The sequence below is a fragment of the Perna viridis genome, chromosome 13 (assembly GCF_037379345.1).
Source record: "Perna viridis isolate PV_CMFRI_1.1 ecotype Kerala chromosome 13, ASM3737934v1, whole genome shotgun sequence".
Classification (NCBI taxonomy): Eukaryota; Metazoa; Mollusca; class Bivalvia; order Mytilida; family Mytilidae; genus Perna; species Perna viridis.
This window is the reverse complement of record NC_142457.1, coordinates 12,158,936-12,175,731: the sequence shown is the minus strand read 5'-3', so window position 1 is coordinate 12,175,731 and position 16,796 is coordinate 12,158,936. Positions and strand designations below refer to the sequence as shown.

General features: G+C 35.2%; 2 protein-coding genes across 3 annotated transcripts in view; one reads left to right on the top strand and one right to left on the bottom strand.

Annotated features, from left to right (window-relative positions):
• Positions 1–1,960, top strand: part of LOC148599610 (uncharacterized) — a 12,467-nt gene extending 10,507 nt beyond the window's left edge. For both annotated transcript variants that reach the window (XR_015917587.1, XM_088557001.1), the window contains 2 exons: positions 175–268; positions 1,618–1,960. Coding sequence is in view for 1 of the 2 variants with exons in the window: in XM_088557001.1 (XP_088413127.1) it covers positions 175–268; positions 1,618–1,859 (336 nt within the window). In the remaining variant the exon portion in view is untranslated. The remainder of the gene's footprint in view (positions 1–174; positions 269–1,617) is intronic.
• On the bottom strand, positions 1,920–16,796 carry LOC148599609 (uncharacterized). Its single transcript, XM_088557002.1, has 6 exons — positions 16,582–16,796; positions 9,575–9,861; positions 8,085–8,248; positions 6,402–6,555; positions 5,753–5,839; positions 1,920–3,243 (listed from the first exon to the last, which is right to left on the bottom strand). Exons 1-6 carry the CDS (start codon positions 16,599–16,601, stop codon positions 3,119–3,121), a joined length of 837 nt encoding a protein of 278 aa, XP_088413128.1. The 5' UTR covers positions 16,602–16,796; the 3' UTR covers positions 1,920–3,118.

Below are 16,796 nucleotides of genomic sequence, written 5' to 3'. Positions count from 1 at the left end.
TTCGATGTAATAGTTACGTTAATCGTAGATAGGTGTATAAAAGCTGAGATGCAACGATGTATTAAAATCTTATAGTTTGCTCCTTGAATTTTTGAAGTTACATATGAAAAAGATGACTTCTGAATTTTTCTTTTTGTTTACCTTATGCTACAAACGAATGTTTTCTATCGAAAGGTGAAGTGCCAAGAACTAGGTGGATACTTAGCAACATTTGAAACTATGAACGAAATGATGTGGATGAAAAAGTTTCTCAGGGCAAGAGGAAAATGTAAGTCTATATCATTCTCCTGTACAGAGAGTATAATTGAAACACAAATACGCTATTTCGAAGCTTTTACACCGCCCAAGACAAATGCAGATTATAAGCTTAACTTTGGTACTAGTATTAGATGTCGTAATGACATAAGTGAAATTTACTTCAGACTTGTAGATATCTACAGTTGTATGCAGGAATGTACATGTAGATAAGTATAAACCTGTATAAACATTTGTAGAAACGAATTCGATTCCGATTCAGCACGAATACAGTAGTCACATACATGTACCTTTCCACTTTTTTACAAGGGAGGGTTTGAACACATACTGAACAAATGGTTGCTGTTCATGAAAGTAAATATTTTTTTCGGTGTTCAATAATGAGCTCAATTGACTTCCGTACATCTATTTATCGATTAATACATATTTGTACTGAGTTATAATTATAGATCGCCATACACAGTGGTTGATCCAGAAGTTTCATAGGGGCAGGGGCGCTAAACCTTTTGTACAAATGTATTGATTGATTGTTGGAGTTTAACGCTCGGGCAGCAATATTTCAGCTATATTCAGGTGATGAACGTGAAATGGATGATAAAATGAACACGAATGATGATGAAATGAAACAAGGGATGGGACACAAGGACAATAGAGTCGACAAATTTTGGTTGCCAGTAGAAAAAGGGGGGTTGGATAAGGTCGGGCAATTTAGCCTCTCGTGGCGGAGCGCAAAGTTTCCTACTCCTATCGAATACCACAGAAGGGGTTTTTTAACGTGCGGGGAACGTGGCATCTTTCCCAACACGGTGCAGCACAATGGTTCGCGGTCATGTTTTCCATATTATAGCCTGACAACCCCAGCGTGTAACACGCCAGTGGTACCCCATTCCACCACCTGGGGCACACATCCCAGTTGCTCTGTGGGCAGAGCACCTAGCCCCCGGCTAGGTTTCTGATCACTATTTAGTCGCCTTTTACGACATGCTTAGCGCTGCTGCAGGCCTATTCTTTTGACAGCCGGACCTGCACGGGGCTGTAAAAGTTGGAGCTGGACCTCATATACTAATGTAAGGGCGGTGCGCTGAACCTCTTGTACAGATGTAAGGGGTTTGATCCAGTGATTCCCAATATAATCAACACAATTGTCAAGGATAAGGGACGACACAGGCAGAAACCAACCAAAGATACTTCCAGTTAAACTGTTTATACATTTAAAAGAATCTTTTTCAAACTTCGTGAGCAAATGAAACTATACAAAAAAAATGGCAAAACAAACAAATCCCACAAAACACACAAACCCCCTATAAATAATACATTTACTTGTACGATTGCATTGATGACAACTTTGAATTGTTATTTCAGCAAACAATTATTTCATTGGAGGCCGGAACATAAACCGTTATACATCCGGAGTAGGGGATTGGCACTGGATTAAAGGGGACGAAATGATCAAAGTGGCGTATCATGCATGGGACGTCGGAGAACCGGAACAAAAGAGTGACCCGCTGGATTGCATGTTTTTCAAAAAATCTAATTACTATAATCTGAACGCAGCTCAATGCCATAGAAATGGTTGGCGTAATGCCTATATTTGCGAAATCTGACTTAAAAGATACTTAGAGATAATTAGTAATGCAAGGCATTTTCAAATATAAATCGCGAAATAAAAAAAAAATTCTTTTAATGAATAAAGCTAAGAGTTATACATGACATTGTATAGGTAGAACATCAGCATGGATGTGTCACAATGATACATCTGGTATTAATATTGTTTCTTTTAGTGGGTCATAATCTGATTTATTGAGGTCGATTTTTTTCATTCTCAAACGACTCAGGGATAGCGTCTTCTACGTTTAGGATAAGTGCGATTATTCCGTGCATGCAGGGGCAGATCCATACACTTTGAAAAGGAGGAATGTCAGTCGGGGTTCCTCAGAAAAAGGAGGAGTGCTAGGACATTATTTGCCATTTTTTTGTCAATTTTACACATGAAAATGACAAATTATTCAATAAAAAAGGAGGGTTGTCAACCCCCTGCACCCTCCTCTTGCAGATCCCTAATACTGACATATATGTTACCACTGTTTAAGAATCTGATCATGACTGTGTTCACTCATTCTGGTCCCTCAAAAACGGACTATAAATGTCAAGGCAATACTTTAAAAAGCCACACCTCGCAAAAATATCTATTAAGTCTCCCGGGAACGACCTTGACCTGTACGTGTCAATCCTATTACGGATCATAAAAGTTCGATCTAAACATTTTTATGATTAAGATGCTCGTGTTGTCGTGCTACAAAGAAGGTATACTCCACTTGTACACACAGTTGATATTGGGCATCATCCTAAATTACTTATAGTGTACATTTGTATGCCCTACTTACAAAAAATTATACAAACACGCCGAATATCAATTTATCCATTGGGTGCCGATATTTATCTCTTCATTATAGCCTTATATTATAAAATGACTAAGTCCAATGAAATAGGAAGTTGGTATAGGAAATAACGAAATCGCTTACAATGTATTCCACATCTATATGAAGTTGCACATCAAAATTAATCATCAGTCCATTACATGCAGTAATCTATATTTTTATACAAATGTTTTCTCCTCATCCCAAAGTGAAAAAGGCAAAATTCCACGGAACAGGAAATTAACAAAGGACAGAAACCAAACTCGTTTACAATGTATACCGTATCTATATAATTAAGCTTCAATTCAAATTTGAGTGGGGGCATAATTATGAAGACATCAATACGTTTTATCTCTGAAGTCAATTATAATATATGCAGGCAAATTCTGTTAATGACATTAGTTGATTTCGGGACTATACATATACTTTTTTTTACAATGTCTGCTTTAGAAAACAAACCAGACATACAAAAACAGGATCGAAAATGTAGAAAATATCATGTGTCTTGAAGCATCACTAGTTATATCTTTCATTATCATTGGAAGGTCTTTATAACTGACAATATGGATACCTGCAAAAGAATAATATAAAAGGTTTCATTCACCAAACATCATTGCTTGTCGTTTTCGTTATGTACATACATGTACATGTATATAACAAGAATCCTCAAGTTGGAACTTGTCATATACCAAACGCTGATACCAAATTTAATGTACATTGAAAGGTTTTACTTCGTCTATTTTGTCCATGATATTGAATGTTTAACAAAAAAAAAATTATACAGAACCAAATAATTCCACAATAATTCCACTGAAAATGCTCCAGCTCACAGAAGCAACACACCACGGTTAGGCATGTTACATTTTTTACCCTACTGTCCGTCCCATTATTCTGACTCATTCGGAACTCCTCAACACAGAAGAAACCCCGGAGCCTCAAGGCGGGAGAATCTGTCCCAAATTTGTCCGTTGCGATTCTAAAATTATAGTTAAACTGGTTGAAAATTTTACCATACTTGTATCTGAGCTCCTCGCTTCGCGCAAAAATTCTCGGAAGAGTTATTATAGTTCTTTATTTCTAGCAATATCGAGTACTATTTTTCTACAGTCATCTGGTAGATGGAACTACTTTGTTTTTAAAGAAACAAATTCTCATTTCTGCATCCGAGGTTATTGTTAGTGAAGTGGAAATGGCCGAGTAATAATTCCAATTGTATTCTGACTTAGACCCAACTATTCTTTAATATGCCGGCGTCCAAGCAAACGTTTTACATCCAATGTTTATTGTCAGAGGTAGACGTAGAAAATAATAGCAGTGATAAGACCTATGCTGCTACCACACTCTCCAAATAAGAGATTGTGGAAAACCATAAATCTGTGCTATCCTCTTTTGGTCTCTCTACCAAGGACGATGATTGTGATTTACCGTCTATGTACTGGATTCCTAAACTCCACAAGAATTCATACAAACAACGTTTCATAGCTGGATCTGCATAATGTACAACCAAACCTCTTTCAAAACTTTTAACTTCTATACTTACAACTGTCAAAGAGGGTATACAGTCCTACCACAATACTTGTTACTCCCGTAGTGGTATTAATTCAATGTGGATCCTGAAAAATTCGAAAGATCTTTTGGAGACAATCAGTTCAAGACCATTATCTGAATATAATAGCATTAAAACCTACGATTTTTCAACACTGTATACTTCTGTTGCCCATACTCAGTAAAATCCCGACTTAAATCATTATACATCGTTGTCTTTTCAAAAAGGATGGTACACCTAGATACAAATATATAGTTCTTGGTAGAGATTCCTCATACTTTATAAGAAATAATTCCAAATCATCTTCCAAATATTCAGAGGAAGATGTTTACAAAATGCTGGAATTTTTAATAGACAACATATTTGTCCAGTGTGGTCAGCTTCATATCTTTACCTACACTTAAAAATCGATGGTAAAGGAAAACTGTTGACCAAACTTTACGACAAGCGTGATGACTTTTCAAAATTGTCATCTTTCCTTTCATCTGTGGCAACATCCCTTCAGCACCTGCGTATGGAGTGTTTATATCACAACTCATACGTTATGCCAGAGCTTGCCGAAACTACCCAGACTTTTTGTATTGCGCCAGAACTCTAACGAATAGGCTTCTTCGCTACAAGATTGAAGTCATCACTAAAGAAGTTTTATGGTCGTCATCATGAACTCGTGGATCATTATGGTGTATCCATCTGCACCATGAAAACTGATTTATTCAAAGGGTCATAGTTTTCCTTTTCTCGTATGTCTACTGCGGACTTGACCTTTTCTGAACAACTCGGTGGGTGTTTCTAGAAAAGCAGAGGACGCTTACCCTACCGGTGAACCTGGTCCATGCTCCCAGTTTTTAGTGGAGTCCTAGTTGCTCATTTGCTTTTGTTACTTTGTATATATGATTTTAGTTACTTCATGTTCTTTGTTGTGCATGTCTGTTTTCCATGTCTGGTCTTTGTCCCTGGATTACATTCTTTTGATTACCGCTATAACCTTGGTTCCCTTAATTACTCTTTAAAATCTTTGGTGTGACTTGACCGGATATCGATCTTTTGCATACCGCGTTCAAGACAGGTTCAATACCACGATCATCCCACTCATGGCAGCTTTAAGCTCGTTATCCTGACTGCACAATTTGTTACATAGGCTTAGCATGACATTTGTCCACAATCATCTGAATGAGGATTGCAGTGAAGAATTCCTCAAGTAAGAAACACATCTAATTGTAAACATCTTATATGTATATAAACTTTACATAAAATGGTTGAATTTTGTAGACAAGAGTATTGTCAAGTTATTAGTGTTTATTGCAAATAAATCTATCGTCTACGCATGAAACTTACTACATGTACTACTGTAGTCAAATCTGCTTATAATGGTCACATCTTGAAAATAAAGATGACCTTTGCACTCTGCACCCCCTCATAAAGAATAGAATCTGATACATGTATGACATTCTTTACCAAATTTGATATGATGAGATCTTTAAAGCTAAAAAGTTGAATCTATTTTAGTCCACAGTATTTGAAACGCAAAACTTACCTTTTGACCTCATATCTGCTATCGCAGTTTCGCCAGTGTCATTTGCTACAGGTCTTGTTGCATCAACCACTACATACGTTCCGTAAGCTGAAAAAAATATTTAGAAAAATAACAATGGTCCATTTTTGCAATTTTATGACTTACATGTACATGTACATTATTTGCAACTCTAGCTCGCCCATTTCTTCTGTTCAATAGTGCATAATATATAAACATGTCGTTGGGCTTCGTCCTTGATTCTTGAACATTAAATAGACTTGACTGAAAGGAAACATACAAAAACAAAATTAACTGTACAGAGAAGATCAAAATACATACATTGTACATGCATTTTGTATTTTGTATTTTGCTAGTACTAGAGTCTTTTTTATCATTTTCAACAATCTCTGATTGTCCAATATGACAAGTGCTGCAAAAATAAACTGCATAAATGTAAACTGCGTTCATAGAGAGAGTTCTATTTACAAATTTAAACTGGGTCCATACACCAGAGGCGGACATTGGGATTTTGAAAAGGCGGTTCCAGGTTATTATTCAAAATTTTCCAAAATTTCCATGAAATAAAAAAAAATGTCCATGAAAAGGGAGGCTTCTAACCCCTTGAACTCCGTCACTGGTGCCTGTTAATGATACATTGGCAATTACGTACAAAGCTTCTTTGCATCTATTGCAGTGTATTTCACACAATAGTCAGTTGCCAGACCCGTGATAATAACAGTATCTATCTCAGCACTCTGCAGTGTCGAGTGTAGTTCTGTTTGTAGGAAGCCGCCATTGTCGTAGAAAGCCGAATAGGAATCAACCTGAAATTTATTAAATAAAAACAAACTCGTATGTAAAAAAAATAGGAACTCAAAATAACAATGAAAATACACCCCCGCGCGTTTCAAATGAAGTTACATGTATATCTAGTTCAATTCTCTCCTTGGAAGTCCGCCAACAGTAGTTATACTTCTTCATTTACATCTGCATTAGATGTCCAAACTTCCAGTAAAGTTACTTCAAAATCCCTTAAGCGGTTTAGGAAGAGTTGTCTCTACGAGGTACTTTTGTGTATTAACATTTAAACCCCTTTAGGGAGGACTTAAGTTAGGTTGTCTCTCTTTGAAGTCCTCGATTCCCCAACAGAAATTACATATGTATAAACCTTCATGCATATCTACATACGATGCCCAACCTTCCTATAAAGTTTCGTCAAAATCGCTTAAGCTGTTTAGGAGAAGTTGCGTTTACGAGGTGTTAACGTGTAAAACACTAAGTTGGAATATCTCTTTTTAAAATGCTGTGACAGTAAGTATAATCCGTCATCTACATCTGCATATACTGCCTTACCTTCCAATAAAATTTTAATCAAAATCCCTTGAGCGTTTAAGGTGGAGATCCGCTTACAAGAAATTTTGAAAGACCGACAGATAGACAGACACACATGTGGTGGTTTCAAAAACACTCCCAAAACTAGGGTTTTCGAGGGCATGAACAGAATATACAATGTAGATCTTGGCTGCAGGTAGAGGATTTTCCCAGAGATACTAAATTGTAACATTCCAATCTTTGAGCTACATGTAGTCATGTTACATATAAATAAGTGTATGGGCGGTTCAAATTAAAGTTAAACCTTACTATACACGAAGAAAGAGCAAGATTTGCTAATACAATGCAAGATTAAAAAAACTTGATTCGAGCAGAAATACAAAAAATATATGAGCAATCCGGACTCCATTAAAAACTTGGAGCATGGACCAGGTGCATCGGTGGGGTAAGCGTCTTCTGCTTTTCAAGAATCATCTGCCGAGTTGCTCATAAAATATTACATCCTAGGTAGACAAAACTATGACACGGTTAACAAATGCATTCTCATGGTGCAGATGGATACGGCATAACGATCCACGACTTTTACATGTATCTTGTAGCAACATGACCCTGTTCCAAAAGCCTAATTAAAAGAAGTCTAGCACGGTACATTATGCTTAGTTTCGGCAATCAAGCTCTGGTATAATGCATGAGGTGTAATAAAAAAAACTCCTTACGCAGGTGCTGAAGGGACGTTGTTAAAGATGAAAGGAAAGTTTACACTACAGAATGATCAGTCATCGTGTTTGTCATATAGTTTGCTCATGAGTTTTCCTTTTCAATTGAACTCTAAGTGTATGTCAAGGTATGAGGCCGACTTCACAGTGTTGGTGCAAATACTTCATCTATATAGCGGAGACGGATATCATAAAGTGAAGGACGTAATATGTATATCTGTAATACTACAAATAAAATTGTTATACATTGCTGCGTTTTGGCTATAAGTTATGTTCACTGGCTGCATTTACTACCGCGCATTTACCTGACAATGATATCCCTTCCTGACGACAGTGTCAGTCGATTTGTGAATTAGTTCGCTAGAAAACTCAGCAGAAGTAGTATTAATGACGCAGTGATCAGGCCACAATACTTGCGTGATGTTGTACGTTACTTTCAGACATGGATTTTCTTGGGTACAAAGATTTCCTAAAAAAAAGGTTTCACATACAGAAAACATAAAATGCATGATACACGTACACGGTACATATGGTAAACATTATAAATAACTGTTGATCGAATTCTTCTTAACCAAATTCCATTATCATTATTTTTTAACTCAGTATTTATTACATGGGAGATTGGTGCCAACTTGTTTTTAATATAGGTATAAAACTAGTATGATAAAACCTTAAAACAAACCATTCTATGGCGTGATTCAAAGCTCTTTACACCACAGCCGTGGTAAAAAAGTGATGAACATATGGGAAACATTTCGTGCAACACATGGACTGCGTCTATTAAAAATATGAAGAAACTAGTTTTATTAAAATCGAAATAAATCACGAAAACTCCATTTTATCATTGTTTTACCACGGGCTGGCCATTTATATCGTTATTTAACCGCTCGCTATCGTTCGGGGTAAGAAATGCCACATAAATGGCCAAAGCAATGATAAAATGGAGCTTCCGTATTTTTTTTAACCACAGCCATACATGTAAGAATAACATTTATTGTATTCTGGTTCTGTCAAAAACAAACGTTTAGAAAAAAAGGAGATCGTTCATGTTGAATTTGAATTTGATATGTAAACTGCTCAATAGAAAACTTCTTATTGATTTTATTTCAGGCTCCATCAAAGAAAAAAATACTGTTTATGACGTTATCAATTTCAAAACCTTTAAGTATAGTTACCATGGACTCACTGTAAGAATATTCTCAGTATACTTGAAGTGTTGTGGTATTCAGACCTTAAGAATTGGTTTTTCATCATATCTTATAATTTCGATCAACAAATTTTCTGGATACATGTATGGCCGCCAGAGGGCGTAAAAGGGTGATGGAATCTTTTAATAACAGATGGTTTCAACTCAGAAACACCCCGGATCCACCACTGAGTACAAGCACAATTATTTTACATGATTTTCAAATAGCATTACGTTTAACACGGGTTTCAACAGAATTTGGCAAATACAATTTGTGATAAATTTCACGTGAAATTCATGTGAAGCTACATGTTCGAATCTCAAAAAGTTCGTGTTAAGTAAATTTAACCATATTTCTTCATTCTTATAATCACATTGCATGTAATAATTATACGTTTCTCTTATTTCATTTCATTTTATTTAATATATACATGACTTGTATAAGATAAATAACTCGAAGATATGGTTCATCGACTCATGTAAAATCATGTGTAAAGCCGACTATCCGTTGAGATTAGCGCACTTTAATGACACGCTTAGCAAAAAATAATTTTATTATTTGTCGTGTATATTTAATTTATAACTTAATAGTATTCTTGACGTTCATACCTTCTTTGTCATACTGTAGAATTGTTGTAGCGCTTGAATTCGGATGCTGTGAAGCGAAAGACACGTGATCACCACAGTGCCAATCTTGCGAAAGAACAACCAATGAAAGTCGAGATTCAAATTGATAACGAATGTTATTTATGATAGGTATCACGTGATCTCCTTCATTTACTCCGAGACTACCACCGGGCAGGAAGCAGTTCTGAACATCGATGATTAGTAATGCTACTTTCCGGGATGAGGCAAACCCAAAATACAAGACGCTGACTGCCACTAATGCAAAGAACCTACAATAAAAATAAGTTAAGTGTTTTTAAGACTCAGGCAAATGGGAAGAATGTGAAACATGCATATCAAAAACCCACCGATTTAGCTGACAATATATCTTTACTTCAGGATGAGTGCTCTATATGAAAAGGCCACTATTTGGTTTCTGCATCACTGGATTTGTTCTGATATTTTTCTATAGAATGTTAAAAAATGAGATACCATGTTTCACTCTTTGCCCCATTCTTAGAAATACAGTGTAACTGAAAAATAGAAACTGGTAAGTATAAATCATTATAAGATTCATGCATACGCATCGTCATACTTTCAAGTGAGATAATTGATCGTGAACAGATCGATAAAATAATTATCGAACAAGTTAAGGATCGTGAAAAAAAATCTTAGTTGGTTATTTTGTCGATAGTCTCATGAAACGGCAATTTTTACAAACAAATCAGAGAAGGCAGCAAAGATAACCATTTGCAAAGTATGCGGAGTAAATGCGTCTTTTATTCTTACAACTTTTTTTTCAGGAAATCGTTTCGCCCTGTTTTCTATTAAGATAGTACACGTTATTATTAACAATACAACATTATAGTTGATGTTATATGTGATAGATTGCCATCATTGAATCAGCAGAAAAAAAGGCAAAATCGTAATCATGGTATAATTAAAAAAAAAAGCTGTGTACAATGTACAGTGTAGATAGGGCAAAATACATGTATGTTGCCTATTGCATTATCTGAAAATTGGACAATTTCAATAAGAAGCGGCACCCAACGATTTACCGCCTTTTCAATAACGGGAAATCGCCGGTCCAAATTGCAATACAGTTCGTTCAGAAAACTATAAGTATCAGTCTGTATGTTTAGTTTTCTTTGAACCGAAGTTGCGTGATCCATGCACGCTTCTCTGAGGTCCGCGTCGTACAGACTTCGAGTCTCACTATTTAGCAACGAGAAGTGACAGAGGAAGTCGAGAGGTGCCAAGTGTTAGAAATGGATGACAGAGATTACATTAATTTATTCAGTTTGAATAAAAAAAATGTTTAATGCATTATGTTTTTTTATGCAGGTCGCTATTAGTTGTACCTCTTCAGTATCTTTTTGGGTTTCTTGTAACTGATTGTTTCTTACCGGATTTCGGTACTTTCCTTGTCAGTTGGGCGATTGTAACCAGTTTAGAATAATTTCGATGAAGAGAAAACAGAACCTTGTTAGATTTTAGAAAAAAAAGCTTCTATTCCTAAAAGGGAAAGAATATATTTGATTAGCGTAACGAAGAAGAATGATATCAAATGATGATTATTGTTGTGAATGAAAAGTGGGCCCCGTGGAAAGTTTTCTAGAGGACGTTACATCTCTCTTTATAAATCTTAAGACTTGGAGTATTGAACAGTCAATGGACTTTGTATGTTATCAAATTCAATATAACAGTTTATGAATATTTATCAAAGCAAGGCTACTGTAATTACACAATTATATCTTAACCAGATTACCTCACATAATATTATCAAAAGAAGGTTTTATTGCTTACCATGTTGAATTTTATATTAATGTTGAAGTCTACGTACTTAGTAATATGTTGAGCTTTATTCCAGAAATTAAAAAAAAATTACAAGCTAATTGGGCATGTGATCAGAACAGAAAATTTTCTCTGAAAGCAGCTGTACATTATTTTGATTCCATCAAGTCATACATTTTTGTAACCATTGGTATTTTCAGAAATTCTAAAGCAATACGATACCATCAATGCATTTGTAGTTCATTCTTATTTATCAACGCCCAGAGGTTACACTATTTGTTCTCATCTTGAGGTTACTGGTATTTATCCTCATCCTGAGGTTACTGGTATTTGTCTTCATGCTGAGGTTTCTGGCATTTGTCCTCATCCTGAGGTTACTGGTATTTGTCTTCATCCTTAGGTTACTGGTAAAGGCGTGTTCTATTATTGTCCTACTATTTATTGTTATATTTAAGAAAGGCAGAATCATATTTTTTTCTCGACGCAGTGAGTATAGACCAGCTTTAATACATTTTGACCTTTATGACGATTTGCTGTGGAAACACAATTCATCTGATCCTATCTACCATGTAGATTGATAATGTAATTCAGTGTAGAATAAAATGTTAATCTAAATAGATGCCTTCTATACTCAATCCTGTTATGATATAAATTGTAAGGAATACATAACAGAAATTGGCGACGAGTAATGGCTGGATATATTGGTAAAATCGAAAATTTCGATGATAGTATTGAACATTGGACTTCATATGTTGAACGTCTTGAACAATATTTCGCAGTGAACGAAATAGGAAATGATAAACGTGTACCGGCATTATTGAGTTTAATTGGAGGTAAAACATATGCTTTGTTGAGGAACCTCACAACACTTGAAAAACCAATGGACAAAAGTTACGATGACATAGTCAAAATCTTGGAAGAACATCTATCTCCCGCACCACTGGAGATAGCCGAAAGATTTCGATTCCATAAGAGAGATAAAAAAGACAGTGAATCAATCAATCAATGAGTACGTTGCTCAGATCCGTAGATTATCAGAACATTGTAACTACCCGGATTTTAACAACACTTTAAGGGACAGATTAGTTTGTGGATTGAAGTCAGAACAAATCCAAAAGAAACTTTTGTCAGTGCAAGCACTAACATTAGATAAAACTATTCAAATATCTGTCGCGATGGAGAAAGCGCGACCAGTACCTTATGCGATAAAGCCGAGAGTTGATAAAGAGCTTGACCGTTTAGAAAAAGAAGGAATTATTTCGAAAGTAGCAACGAGTGAATGGGCTACACGGATAGTGCCCGTTGTAAAGAAATCAGGAGGGATCCGAATATGCGGTGACTTTAAAGTTACTATAAATCAACAATTGAAGGTTGATCAGTACACATTGCCGAGAATTGAAGATATATTCTCTACATTATCAGGTGGAGAACGTTTTTCGAAAATTGACTTAACGCAAGCCTACCTGCAACTCGAGATGAACGAGGAATCAAGAAAGTATTTGACAATAAATACTCATAGAGGACTTTACCAATACAATAGGTTATTACTTGGAGTCGCTTCAGCTCCTGCCATCTGGCAGAGGACCAACGATCAAATCCTACAAGGACTACCAAGAGTACAGTGCATATTAGATGACATGGTCATCACCGGTCGAGACTACCAAGAACATTAAGAGAATCTAGACAAAGTTCTCCAAAGACTAGAGGAATTCAACGTGTCCGTCAACAAAGATTGCAGATTCTTTTAGAAGGAAATCGAATTTTGTGGACATAAAATCGATAAACATGGATTACATAAGACAGAGGACAAAATAAGAGCAATTTTGGACATACCAGAGCCTGAAAATATAACTTTCTACCACAAATTTCTACCGAACATTGCTACCGTTGTGTATCCCTTACATAAATTACTAGAGAAAGAGCACAATTGGGACTGGAACGGCGACTGTAGAAAGGCTTTCAATGAGTCAAAGAATTCGTGATAACAGAGGCCAGAACAAATGGACAAACGGACATATCTGTAAACGTAATAGACCATTGAACTATCAAGTAGAAACACCGAATGGACATATCTGGAAACGTCACGCAAACCAGATAATTAAATCAGACTTTAAAGATCAATCGAACGAAATCAGTGACAATCTTATTGAACAGAATATAACCAGCGATACTGTTGCAAATGACAATCAAACACAAAAAGCAACATCCAACGATGAAACAGTTCCAACAAGAAGATATCCATTGAGAAATCGAAAACCAGTTGTGAAATTAGATTTATGAAATTGGTTGTAGTGTCGTATGGGTAATAATAACTCCCATGTACAACCAAAAGTAGGGGTTAGGTGTACATAAAGTACAAGTTAGGGAATATATTGTTTAATGCATGATTTAGTTAGTTATGTTCATAGTTAAAGTTTTCTTTACAATATAGACAGAAAATATTTTTAATTATCTTATTCTCAAATTTCATTAATTCAAGATTTTTACTACGTGTATAAAAACACCTGATTCTGGAGTACTCTTCTCTGACACTCGTTTGTTTAATCTAGAAGGGAGGATATGTTATATATGACAATTAGGAAATTGATAATCAGCAGTTTACTGATAAAACTGTATACACCCATGAAGTGATGATAAACATTTCCCAGTGACATTCTATTATTCTATTGTTTAAAAGTACCTAAGGCTAAAAACCACTAATTCCACTTCCCATAGGCTTCTATGCTAATTTCACAATATTCAATGGCTTCTCTGGACTTTACCTTAACTTTAACCTGCAGAGGACTATATATCAGCATGATTCTACATATGTCAGCTCACAATCCTCAGAATGGCATGTGGGGTTAGCAGACTTGCAGTGCAGTACTGGTCACCGGAAGTGAAGGGTCTATAAATAGCATGGGAAATCCCAGTATTTTCACAAGATAGCGGTATATTTAAAAATCATTATGGAGATTAGGCTTCACATCACAAGAAGCAAAATGCACCTATAAAATGTACAGAAATGTTTTTCCTTTCAGAAACTGTTTAAATTTTTTAAATAAGATGAGAACTTTTTTCACAGCACTATGAGGAACAGGGGTAATTTCTGCGTAGGACTATTTTTGCGTACGTTCCAAATGCTCATTGGTTGAATTGGTGGTCTGTAACCTACCTACCGCCGTATCAGAGATTTCTTGTTATATGCCATGTAGATTGAAAATGTAATTCAGTGTAGAATAAAATGCTAATCTAAATAGATGCCTTCTATACTCAATCCTGTTATGATATAAATTGTAAGGAATACATAACAGTATGCACATGCATGTATGATTTAAAAATGTTCTATAAAGTTTATTTTTTAATTAAAATTAGCAATTATAAAACGAAATCTGATATAAACATTTTCAAATATACATGTATAATTATACGTATACATAATTATACATGAAAAGAAAGGTACTGCAAAGAAATTTAATAACTAATTTTTAATGCAGCATTTATAATGACCATGTTATCAATATTATTATTATTATTTGAATTTGAGGCTCTTACTTAAAATTTGTACACAACTTGAAAAAAACATAAAAGATAGGTACAAAATTGCTGTATGCGTCACTGGGATATTGACCTGTTCTACACAAATTAGTGTCCCCCAAAATTGATACATAATTTCTGCAAATGTCTTCCAACAGATATTATAACAATGATATCACAAGATTACAAGAATTGATGTTCGCTAGCTGCAACATCCAGATTTCTGGCCCATATTTCTATTTCGCGAACAAATTGGTTATCTTGACATCGACAGAGACATGTATTTTAAGATGTGAGACCGACGAACACGTGGTCAAATCCATTTCTTCCAGGAAAGATATACCAATACCATTTTTACCAACACCTTCCAGAAAACAGTCCGAGATTACTACCAACTGCCAGTCACCATAGTCAGGACTGGTTCCATAGAGAGCTTTGGGGCTAACCTCCAGCAACAGGTTTACCAAATCAGTCAGTTAATCAGTTTCCTTGTAATTGATAAATTAGTTATAACTGTAAGTAAATGTTTAAAAACTCTGGGACCACAACTGTCTATGTCAGGCATAGCAATTCCTGTGGAAACTTAAGTAGTGCTCCAGCTAGGAATCATGCAAAATGTGATTCATGGGTAAAAAGCCTACATATTTTTATTTTGATATTTTGTTTGAATACCGTAGTAAACAGAAATTAAAATTCAGTTTTTCATATAACCCGTGCTCATAGGAGATAAAAATTGCATAAAATGCACTGTAGAATTCAAAATCATGGGAGATAACTCTGTAAATGACACTAAAATACAGAAACTACATACATAGAAACTGTTGGATTTTCAATGTGAATTATCTCCTAAGAGCAGAGAGATTGGAATGAGTAATTATACATTTCATCATATAGAACTATAAAGCAACTTAATAACAAAAATAAAAATATATAGCCATTTTTGAGGTGTATCACATATTACAGAATTTGCATGACTATTACAAAGACTGCTACTTAAAACATTCGACAAGAAGAAGAAGAAGAGGAAGGAGTTCATTTTCACTTTAAGTAAAAAAAAAACCTCAAAAAGATTAACTACATTTGTGCTTAGCTGTTACAATATTTGTATTGGTACGTGTCAAAATGAACTTGAAAAACCATTAACTCTGCTTTTACCTTTTCAGAATTTTTCGTTAATGCATATGTTGGCCTCCAATTTCAGAACAATTAAAGAATCTACTTCATTGATTCTGGACAATCGAAATGGTGCCAACAGATAATGGAACAAATAGTTATATGTATGTACGAGTGGTTGCATGACAAATATGGTGCACAAATGGGTTCATAGATCGAGTTACTTTACCATAGGACGCACTTTCACAAATTTCTGTTATTATTATCTAAAATATAAACTTCCAGTAAAAAGTTTTCAAAACGATATTTGATGAACAAAAATCCAAGTACATGTACTTGGACACAAAAGCTATGATTCGCTATACTATATTATTTACAACAACATTTCAAAAGATTGGAGCCATTCATGATAATTGTTCCATTGTAAAGTCGTTTTCGCTTTTTAAGTCACGTTTGTTTTATCAATATTATGTTGTAACCCCACCCCGATTTGGTCATTGGCTATATATACAATTCACTCAAGTACAACTACATGTATGAAATTATTCTGAAGGTAAATAAAAACTCACATGATCACTTATTCTTACCTTTGCGCTTTCGTGTCCATTAGATTCAAGAGAAATGACAACGAAAAAATCCAACAGCATCGGCGTAATGAATTTGATATTTTCACTTCTCTGTTATGAGGTTCTCAACGGTAAACAGTATTAAAAAAAAGTCGCGAGAAACCAAGTAAATCTGACGTACTTCATCGTTATTTTTAAACCGGGGTCTTTCTGATAATGTATAAAGGAGTCAGTCC

Coding starts and splice junctions, on each gene's coding strand:
- LOC148599609 (XM_088557002.1), bottom strand. CDS start 16,601: ATGGACACGAAAGCGCAAAG. Junction 5,840..6,401: donor AATAGATGCAAAGAAGCTTT/GTACGTAATTGC, acceptor TATTTTTTTCAG/CTTACGGAACGTATGTAGTG. Junction 3,244..5,752: donor AGCAGATATGAGGTCAAAAG/GTAAGTTTTGCG, acceptor ATTCTTTTGCAG/GTATCCATATTGTCAGTTAT.